The sequence below is a fragment of the Olea europaea genome, unplaced genomic scaffold (assembly GCF_002742605.1).
Source record: "Olea europaea var. sylvestris unplaced genomic scaffold, O_europaea_v1 scaffold1506, whole genome shotgun sequence".
Classification (NCBI taxonomy): domain Eukaryota; kingdom Viridiplantae; phylum Streptophyta; class Magnoliopsida; order Lamiales; family Oleaceae; genus Olea; species Olea europaea.
Genome location: NW_019232636.1, coordinates 65,180 through 76,914, shown reverse-complemented (window position 1 = coordinate 76,914; position 11,735 = coordinate 65,180). Strand labels below are relative to the sequence as shown.

At 34.6% G+C, this 11,735-nt stretch overlaps 1 protein-coding gene across 1 annotated transcript; it reads left to right on the top strand.

Annotated features, from left to right (window-relative positions):
* Positions 1-5,736: 5,736 nt before the first annotated feature.
* LOC111376435 (linamarin synthase 2-like) lies at positions 5,737-7,870 on the top strand. Its single transcript, XM_022999398.1, has 2 exons — positions 5,737-6,377; positions 6,891-7,870. Exons 1-2 carry the CDS (start codon positions 5,879-5,881, stop codon positions 7,826-7,828), a joined length of 1,437 nt encoding a protein of 478 aa, XP_022855166.1. The 5' UTR covers positions 5,737-5,878; the 3' UTR covers positions 7,829-7,870.
* Positions 7,871-11,735: the final 3,865 nt, after the last annotated feature.

The following is an 11,735-nucleotide window of genomic DNA, read 5'->3' as shown; positions in this document are numbered from 1 at the left end:
ATATGATCCGATCAATTACGAGATATGGAGTTGTGTCAATCTCGATCATGTCTTTCACTCCACTATTAAGTCAATATAAATCGAAAACTCCTTTTCGACTTATGAGTACACCTTGGCCAAGGATTTCATCATTGACTTAATTGAATGAAACGCAGATCATAATCTCCTACTATCTAAGAGTGACGAATCCTTTATTGATCAATCACAACCTTCATACGATTCTTGACGTACCCGAACGATGTCGTATTAGCGGCCCCTTTTCAGAGCAACATCCAACACCGCCAAAGTATGACTGTCCTCATATAAGGTACTATGACGACCTCAAGTCAAAGGACCAATTTCACTACCGAACGTTAGAGATTAACCACCGACACTCAGATAGTTATCCAAGTGGAATCTCTCGACGGGTCTCCAATGTTTTGTTCTATAACAAACATCCACGTGTTCATTTAAGTGTCACCACACTTTAACTTGTGAGATCAGCTACTTACTTCACAAGTAAGAAATGCCACACGTGATGATCTATCCGTAATAACGATATCCGTATCTCGTTATTACTTACGACCACGGATGATTTAAGATTCAATCAGATGTAATTTGTATCTCACAATCACAACTCCTTGTGATTAACAAATTGCAAATATTTGAATCTACGGACTCTATTATTTATTTAATTGTCTATTAATTAAATAATAGATCTGCCATTTAATTGCATTAATTATATATAAAAGTATTTATATTCAAAGTTGATTGGACCTAGGGCATAATACTTACATGATGTAGATGTGGTGCATAGATTTTGGAAATGTCATAGTTCGAAGGTATTGTTGGTGCTTGTTGATTTTACGGTTTATTGATTTGATTTATATTTCAATTTAGTAGGATAGTGTTAGGTGTGATGGGCTTGATTGGGATGTCAATCCAAAGTGATTGATTTGCACCTTTGGACATCGAATGACTTGAATGGTATTTTCATGAAGTTATTGGAGAAGATCTACGCGGTGAACGAAAAATATGCTCACTTATTTGTGAACTTTTTTGATTTACTATATTGTAGACATGTATGCATTTAGTACTTCTTGTTATAGTGCAGCATGTATAATAAATGCGAATATTTGATCTGGTCGTGTACGAAAGTGCTTTCTAAATTTTTATTTTTCTTTGTTATTTGACGGTTTAATTTTGTAATATTTTCATGTAGTATGAACTTTGAATTTACATAGCATTTATGCATTTTATTTTCTATCACTACAAAAATTACGAAAAATAACGAAAAAGGTGATTCAATCGTCTCGTCACTCAAAGATATGAATCGGAATGGCCTAAAATTGACATGAAATTTATGAACAAAAAATAATTTTTGACCATTTTACATAAAAAAAAAATTAATTAATTTTAATAACCAAACTAAAATTCGTCACCTAGTAAAGGATTTTCATTAAAAACTTTTCGAAAATTAATTAACTTTTGTAGATGCAACACAAGATGTTCCACTCCTGTGTTACACTACAAGGAAAACATGTTTGTTGCCTTTGAAAGCCCTCCTCTCCAGGCTTAATTCGTCACCTAAAGCGCCTCGGGTATTTCGGATGGGGTTATGAGCTTTGCCATTATGGCTGAAGAAAATATGGGGATTCTAGAGGTTCAGTTCTGGAGTGCTTGCTCCTTTATAGGATACTCAAATTATCGAGAACTCCTTGAAAGAGGCGTTTGCCTTTTCAAAAGTAAGCGATGTCCAATATTAGGTCTGTCTTCCTGAATCGCTTCATCTAAAAAACGAAAACTGTTAGTCAGGGAATACGTCTATGTAAGTTCCATAGTACATCTTTAAAATCTTTAAAATTATATGTTGCACTATAGTGTAAAACATCCCTACAGTGCATATTGTTTTGGTACACATTATTAACATTGTACTAGATAATACACTATATAAAATTTTAATTTCTTTTCCTTATTTAATATAATCCACCTTACAAGACGTACCATTAGGATTTAATGTTGTAGGATATTTTTAAGCAAAGACAAATACATTCACAATTTTCATTAATGGGTGGCAAACGAGACTTCAATCCATGCATTTGCTATTTTATGAGTTAATAACCCAAATAGTCGCTGAGCTTTGTAAAAAGTTTTCATGGGATCACTGAACTTTAAAAATCATCTAAGTTATCACTGAACTTTGCAAAAGGATTTTCACGGGATCACTAAATTTTGCAAAAGGGTTTCACGGGATCACTGAACTTTAAAATTAGTGATTCTCCAAGAAATCTTTTGCAAAGTTCAGCGATACTGTGTAAATCTTTTGCAAAGTTTATTGATAAAATGAGTGATTTTTAAAATTCAATGACCCGTGTAAACCTTTTGCAAAGTTCAGTGATGATTTTGATGATTTTTAAAGTTCAGTAGTCCCGTGAAAACTTTTTGCAAAGTTCTGTGACCATTTGGGTTATTAACCCGCTACTCTAACAATATGTATAATTAGAGACTTTATATACCTATTTATTTTAATTCTTTCTTCCATAGACCTCCTCTCTTGCTCACTGTGTGCTTTTCTTATTTTCACATTACCTAGCCAATTCTCGATTTTCACATGTACATGCCTATGTCATACTGGTGGGATACTCTGAATTCTCCTCGATCATATAACATGAATTCCATGGAGTACAAATTACAGTATTTTCTTGTATATTGGTTGTCTTTTGATTTGCCTGTAATGGAGATTTCTTGTCATTTCATTTCAGATGATGACTACCTCAGAGATGACACTCTTGACACCCAGTTGATTGGATAACCGGTATGAACGACATTTCCATTAAGGATATTCCTAGTTTTATCCGAATAACTGATCCCAACGACATCGTGTTCGATTTCATGAGAGAAGAAGCCCAGAATTGTCTGAAAGCTCCTGCCATAATTTTCAATACCTTCTACGAATTTGAACAAGAAGCCTTAAAAGCTGTAATGTCTAAATTCAATTTCCAAACATTTAGACAATAGGGCCTCTTCCATTACTTGGCAGGAATGTCACAAACTTTCACATTTTATTTTCTTGCCTATTATTACTACAAATTGGTATCAGGGAAATCCGATAGCTTCTTCATTGTTTTTGGCAGTTGTGTACTATAACTTTTTTATTTGGGGTGTGTGAAATAATGAAAATTTATGCAGGCTAAGGCGAAGTCTAAGCCATTGAACTCTAATAGTGCGGCATTCATGTAAGAGTAGGGGTGGGCGCGGGTCGGTTCGGTTCGGTTCGATTTTCTTTAGAACCGAACCAAACCGAACCAAAAGAAAACCGAACCGAACCGAACCAAACTTTTCGGGTATCTAGTAAATGGAACCATCGGGTCCAAATATAATTATGGAACCGTTCGGGTTCGGTTCCATTCGGTTCGGTTCGGTTTCGTTCGGTTCTGTACTATAATTAAATTTTTTAACATTTATAATAACGTTATATAAATACGACTAATGATACATTCAATGGTTTTGGAATGTCAGATATTAGTAAACTACATTGTTCAAATGATCGCTACGATCAAAGCTTCAGTCGACGAAAGTCACGGCTTCGATTGGAGGTCAGAGTGTCGGCCGACGATTGTATAGGTTTTGGAATATTAGCGAGACTGCGAGAGTGAGTGCGAGTGTTGAGACAACGTTATGCACTTTATTGTAGGTGTTTAGGGTTATTTAGTAGATTTGATCTTGTTTGGCTAAGAAATGAAACAATAAAATCGGTAATTTGGCCAAAAATTAAAAAATTAGAAATGAAACAAATTATTGGGCCAAAAATTTGGATTTAGAAATCATTAATTTGTTAATTTGTTTAGAAAAAATTAAAATTAAAATAATTTCATTTACTCAATATAAAAAAAAAATTAGAAAGATTCGGTTCTTATTCGGTTCTTCGGTTCTTGGTCTAGAACCAAGAACCGAACCTTACCCGTCGGTTCTCAATTCAGATACCTATTCGGGTATTTAATTTGACAAGAACCGTCGGGTTCGGATCGGTTCGGTTCGAGTTCGGTTCGGTCGGTTCGGTTCGAGAAATTTGCCCAGCCCTATGTAAGAGTCAATCATGAAAATTTTAAATTTATTAAAATTATTCGTTACATGGTTTTACTAGATCAAACATGAGAGAATATTCATGTTTCGTACATATGGTCCTAAATTTTCATTTCTTTTTTCTTTATTGAATTTTTCTTGGGGAAATTTTTAAAGAAGTATTTTAGATAACAAGGAAAAAAAATGTTCTTTATAAATTATTTTTTTTAGAAAAAAGCCTGTCTGGTAGGCTAAATAATAGGTTTTTTTTGCAATGGTAGCGATTGATCGCGACACGTAGCGAAAGGTTCTTGGGATATTGTAAAGCATCTGTGTATAAAGACTAAATCACTGCCATTAAAAATGATATTTTTAGTAGTGGCCAATTTCGGCCGCCCATTTTGCCGGCTTACGCACAAACATTGGAAATATAATAAAAAATGATAAGATCCTTGATGTGTTTGATTAAAATAATTAAAAATTAATTTTAAGTTGTTTATTTTGATAAGCATAATTTTAAAAGAAATTTTTTATTAATATTTTTTTTGAAAAAGGGAAATCTTAATTTACTTTTGTAAAATATCGAGATTAATTTAGAAATACTCTTCAAAGACTTTAATTTTTACTAATAAAGAACCAAGAAAAAATTAAACTCACATAACAATTAAACTAAAAATGCTCTTGTATTCCATTATAATTTCATGAAATTTTTAACAAATCGGCTATACAAACAGATCTGAAAATAGGGTTAAAAACAGGGGTCTGAGGTGGCTTCACCTAAGCCCTTGATCTGAATTTAAGATCAGATCAAGGGCTGAGGTGAAGCCACCTCAAACCCCTTTTTTTTTACCTTGTTTGTCGGCATGTTTCAGCAGTATTAATGGCCACTGCCAGATAGTGTAGGGCAGTTCGCCACCGCTATTGACTTTATTATAATATTCCTTTTTATCCATTCGGAATCACAACTATAGTTATCAAACTCAACCTGAGCTAACCTATCACTCGGGCCTTTAATCGGGTGGGTTAAATAATTTTACACAAATGCAAATGATTCAATCAAAACTCCGAGTTTGATCAGTTAACCCACCAGTTGACCGATTTAACCGGCTGCTTTCTTACCAAATTAGACCGATTTTTATTCCAAATCGGGCTATTGACTGCTTTGACCGAATTTCAAAAGTTTTCCCTTAAATATTTGACTTTTAAAAGATTTAAGACTTCAACCTCAAGGTGGGATGGGCAATATCTAATCACAGAATTTAATAGATTATTATAATTTATTTGCCATAATATATATATATATATAATTTTAAAAAAATTATAGTCCTAATTTTAATTAAAATGACAAAATAATCTAAAAATATATAAATAAATAATGATAAATAATTTAAAAATTTTAATTTTATCTGAATGAAAGTTTCATATTTAAAAAATAAATAAACAAAAAAACTTTTTAGAATTTTTAAGTAATGACCCACCGATCCAACCACTAACCCATTGGTCCAATCACTAACCCATCGGTTCAACTACTAACCCGTGACCCAATACCTCGATCAGGTCGATGTCCGGATCGGGTTTAATATTTACAAGAATATTTTAATAAGAGTTTCTTGATCATGATGTTGATCAGGCCTTAAACAATCGTTAAAGTTTCTTGATTAATCCCCCAATGATTAATAATGATAGATATTTTATATCTCAACTTGACCGTAAATGTCATAATTCACAGCATCTTGCCGAAACCTTGCTCATATATATTTGATAAGCAGAACTATTCCCATATAATATCAATTTCTTCTTCTTCTTCTTCTTCTTCTTTAATACTGAGACAGGTTCAATGAAAACCGCAAAACCTCATGCAGTTTTAGTTCCATATCCATCACAAGGCCATGTCACCCCTATGATGAGACTTGCAAAGCTTTTGCATTCAAGAGGTTTTTATATCACTTTTGTGAACACAGAATATAATCACAGACGTTTGATCCGATCAAAAGGCCCTGATTCTGTGAAGGGGTTGCCTGATTTCAAGTTTGAGACGATACCAGATGGAATGCCTCCATCAGATGAAGATGCAACCCAAGATGTTCCACTCCTCTGTGACAATACAAGGAAAACATGTTTGTTGCCTTTCAAAGCCCTCTTGTCCAGGCTTAATTCATCACCTAACGCGCCTCGGGTTACATGCGTTATTTCAGATGGAGTGATGAGCTTTGCAATTAGGGCTGCTGAAGATATGGGGATTCCTGAGGTTCAGCTCTGGACTGCTTCTGCTTGCTCCTTTATAGGATACTTGCATTACCGAGAACTCATCAAAAGAGGCATTTTCCCTTTAAAAAGTAAGTGATGTCTTATATTATGTTTGCCATGTTGAACCACTTCGCCTGAAAAGTTTAAACTATTAGTTAGAAAATACTCTTATGGTAAGTTGTGTAAGGTGGATTTGACGGTACTTTATCAAAACCTTTTGAGTATATCGTGCACTATAATGTATAAAGCATACTAGTGTATATTTGGCATATAGTATTACAGTATTACATTGTTAGTATATGAAATTTTTTAACTCTCTTTTCCTTAGTTCTTATTGTTTATAGTGTCCAATCCACCTTACAAGACATACAATTAGGATTTGAGGTTGTAGAATATTTTTATGGAAAACCAATCCATGGACGATTTTCATAAATCGTTGGCAAACGAGACTTGAATCCAGACATTTGCTGACTCTAATAATATGCTAAACATTTAAAGACAATATAACATGAATTATATGGAGTACAAATTACAATATTTTCTTGTATATTAGTTGTCTTTTGATTTGCCTGTAATGGAGTTCTGTTGCCATTTCATTCCAGATGATGACTACCTGACTGATGGCACTCTTGACACCCCAATTGATTGGATGACCGGTCTGAACAATATTTGCCTTAAGGACGTTCCTAGTTTTATCCGAACGACTGATCCCAACGACATCATGTTCGATTTCATGGGAGAAGAAGCACAGAATTGTCTGAAAGCTCCTGCCGTAATTTTCAATACCTTCGATGAATTTGAACAAGAAGCCTTACGGGCTGTAATATCCAAATTCAATTTCCCAAACATTTACACAATAGGGCCTCTTCCTCTACTTGGCAGGCACGTCCCCGAAAGCCAAGCCAAGTCGCTAAACTCGAGTTTATGGAAACTGGACTCAAAAGTTTTTGAATGGCTAGATAGCAAAAAACCTGAGTCAGTCGTTTATGTGAATTACGGGAGCGTGACAACAATGTCAGGCACTTATTTTCAAGAATTCGCGTGGGGGCTCGCAAACAGCAAGCAACCTTTTCTCTGGATTGTTAGGCCGGACATTGTGAAAGGCGGATCAGCAATGTTGCCTGAAGAATTTCTCGAGGAGATTGAGGATAGAGGATTGTTAATAAGCTGGTGTGCACAGGATCAGGTGTTGGAACACCCTGCTGTAGGTTCATTCTTGACACATTGTGGATGGAATTCGATGATGGAAAGCATATGTGCGGGTGTGCCAGTGATCTGCTGGCCTTTTTTTGCTGATCAGCAAACAAATTGTCACTATTCGTGCTCAAAATGGGGAATTGGGATCGAGATCGATCATTATGTGAAGCGCGATGAAGTTGCGCAATTGGTTAGGGAAATGATGGGAGGTGAGAAAGGTAGGAAAATGAGAACCAAGGCTAAGGAATGGAAGAAAATAGCACAAGAAGCTACTGATGTTGGGGGATCATCTCATGTCAACTTTGATAAGTTCATCAAGGAAGCTCTACATTTTCAAGATTGATTAAGGGATCAGAAAATTGTACCTTTAAAACTTCTTCAAACCTTTTGCCATTCTTTTCGTTCCAACAACTTCGATCTGTCACCCACAACTGTCCAATTGTCCAAACTCAATGGTGATCCACACATAGATCAAGATTGCAGGATTAGGGTTTTCTTCTTGTACTAGCAAGAATAATGAATTCTCTAAAGATTTGAAAACCTTAGTCATATTTATATAAGCCAAATGGGCTTGGCCTGACCCGATCCAATATTTAATTAACTCATTTAATTAAATTCAGGTCTATAAATAAACAACTCAATTAATTAATTTATTCAACGCTTGTTAAATTAATTAGTTGACAAATCACAATCTTCCAGTTCTCTTTTTATGTGCGACTCATCAGGTGCCCAATCACAATGCCTAACGACATGAAATATTATTTTAATTTAATCAAAATTGATAAATTAAAACACCATTTTAATTTATCACCAGTTCACACTCTCCGTCCCAGATTGACATCTAGCAATGTGTCAATGCAATACATGTGACGGGAAATGTCACGTGGTATTATAAAATCAAACTCGTTCGTTTACCGTGAAACTATAATCCTTTCATTAATATGATCCGATCGATTACGAGATATGAAAATGTGTCAATCTCGATTATCGATCATATCTTTCACTCCACTTTTAAGTCAATATAAGTCGAAACTCCTTTTCGACTTATGAGTATACATTGACCAAGGATTTCGTTATCGACTTAATTGAATGAAACGCAAATCATAATCTCTTACTATCTTAGAGTAACGAATCCTTTATTGGTCATTCACAACCTTCATAAGATTTTTGATATACCCGAACGATGTCGTATTAGCGGCCCTCAGCATAGCAACATCCAACACTGCCAAAGTATGACTGTTCTCATATAAGGTACCATGACGACCTCAAGTTGAAGGACCAATTCCACTACCGAATGTTAGAGATTAACTATTGACACTCAGATAGTTATCCATGTGAAATCTCTCGGTGGGTCTCCAATGTTTTGTTCTATAACTAAACATCCACGTGTTCTTTTAAGTGTCACCACACTTTAGCTTGTGAGATCACTTACTTCACAAGTAAGAGATGCCACATGTGATGGTCTATCCGTAATAACGATATCCGTATCTCATTATTACTTACAACCACGAATGATTTAAGATTCAATCATATGTAATTTGTATCTCACAATCACAACTCATTGTGATTAACAAATTACAAAAATTTGAATCTATGGACTCTATTATTTAATTTAATTATCTATTAATTAAATAATAGTTCTGCCACTAAATTGTATTAATTATATATTAAAAGTATTTATGTCGAAGGTTGATTGGACCTAGGGTAGGGAATAATACTTACAAACTCCTACTTGCACTAGATCCAATCACTTATGTATCCAATATCATAAGAGTCTACATGACGATTATGTTTATGCTAGACAACTCTTTGTTAGTGGATCTGCAATATTGTCAAATGTGGGAATTCGTTCTTCTCTTTAGTCATTTCTATGTATTATCTCTCTGATGAGATTATACTGCCTTAATACATGCTTGGATCATTGATAAGATCTTAGTTCGTTCACTTTCGCGATGACCCTATTGTTATCACAATATAATGCCATGTGATCAGCAATATTAGGAACTACTCCAAATTCATTAATGAACATTTTGATCCACATTGCAACTCCTTGCTGCTTCTAAAGCAATCATGTATTAGGTTTTTATTATTGAGTCAACGATTGTTTCATGTTTGGAACATTTCCAACACATCGTTCAAGAATAAACCAATTTCTTCATATAAAATCTTCTCAAGATTTTATCTATATAGATTGGGTTGAGTTAAGCAATATTCTAGATCTATCTCTATAGATCAAGTTGTTTTCCCATATTGCTCATGAATAAATCTTTTAACAACCATAATTTCAACGATTGAAATATAAGGATGTCATTTCCTATTAATAATATGTCTTACATATAATATTAGGAATGCACAATACTCCTACTATCTTCTTGTAAATAACAACTCGTCTTCATATTTGATAAAATCAAACCTTCTGATTTTACATCAAATTGAAGATTTCAGCTCCAAGGGGCTTTCTTTAACCCATAGTCATTGTATGTAACTATTGCAACCAAAATTCGAATGAACTTCAGCATGACTACAGGTGAAAGGTTTCGTCAATGTCAACACTTAATCTTTTGCTTCAGTCTTGCTTTGTATGTACGGATATTCCCATCCATGTCAACCCTTTCCTTATAAACCATTTACAACCTATGGGGTTTATCCCATTAGAAGGGTCGACCAAGGTCTAAACCTTGTTCGCATACGTCAAGTTCATCTCAAGTTTCATGGCCTTTTGTTATCTCTTTGAAGTCAACATTTGACTTTGTTTTTGTACAATTTGTAGGTTCATCATCCTGAATCAGCAATGCCTGATTAGTAATCATGGATCCGCACCTTCTCAAAGGTCGAATGATCCTACTAGATTCACATAAAGCCGACATGTCCTCAGGAGTCTCTACTCTCTGATCAAGAGTATGTCCCATATCAGATATAGGATCAAACTCAAATTTATCTACTTGGTTAACTGTATCTGTGGACTCTTGAACTCTTTCAAGTTCTATTTTGTTCCCACCGTCCTCTCCTAGAGTAAGCATTTTCTCTAAGAGGATGATATGTCGTGAGACGAAAACTTTCTTCTCAATGGGTTAATAGAATTGATATCCAAATATCTGTTTTGGATGTCCCATGAGATGTATTGGGACTGTTACCTTTCCACAGCTCGTATGGAGATCTGTTAACCAACTTAAATAGGACATAATTTAGTGTACAGCACACTGCAATCAGTGCATGACCCCAAAACGATTTCAGGAGATTTGCATAGCTTGTTATTAATTGCACTATATCTAATAGTTAACTATTCCTCTTTTCAGATACACCACTATGTTGCAGTTTATATGGAGGAGTCCATTGCAAGAGAAGTGTATATGGAGGAGTCCACTGCAAGAGAATCTCATTCTCTCTTAGATAATCCAGAATTTAATCTTAAGGATATTTCCATCTCGATTGGATCTTGATGTAAAGATATATTTACCTATTTGTTTCTCTACTTTGTAATTTGAATCCCTTGAACTTTTCAAGAGTTTCATCAAGAATACATGTTCATTGACGAAATAAGATAAACTTTGTCTAGTATTAATTGACATGGGTCTACATACATCACTATGTATTAGACCAGTAATCATGCAGATATTTCTTTCTTTCAAGTAAAAGGAGATTTGGTCATTGTGTCTAATAGGCATGATTTGCAATTGTCAAATGATTCAAAATCAATTGACTCCACGTATACATCTCTATGTAATTTTAGAATTGTATTTCATCTATATGACCACGTTTCACGGGGTGCCTTTCTTCTTGGTATAGAAAGGAACACCGTGCGGCAGTAATTTGCTTCGCTAGACTACCTTCCGCCTTTTCTCAATCGCGTCGAGGCGAAAGAAAATTTGATTACAATTTTGTAGAAAGCTTACAACAGAGAATTTGAATACATTGAAAGTAAATTGAACATTGATTGATGAAAACTAAACATTACAATTGACGAAAGTAGAACATTACAATTGCTGGGGCAGGGGGTGGATACCAGTGAGCTTGAAAGATTTTTGAATGACTAATACCCCCTATAATAGCATTCGAAACAAAAACCAAAGTGACAAGAGTAGACGTTTAAAAGATAAGGAATCATACTAAACGTTTACTAATATTAGAGCTATTTTACAACTGAAATAACTATTACAATTAAGAGAAAATTACACCTCAGACTTGAACTAATATTTACAATGTGTGGCCGAAGTTGGGCAAACTGTGGCTGCGATAGTGTTAAGGGGCTA

Bases quoted from the DNA above. Each gene is read 5' to 3' on its own strand.
- LOC111376435 (XM_022999398.1), top strand. From the start codon at position 5,879: ATGAAAACCGCAAAACCTCATGCAGTTTTAGTTCCATATCCATCACAA. The intron at 6,378-6,890 runs GTAAGTGATGTC...ATTTCATTCCAG, and splicing joins AGGCATTTTCCCTTTAAAAA to ATGATGACTACCTGACTGAT.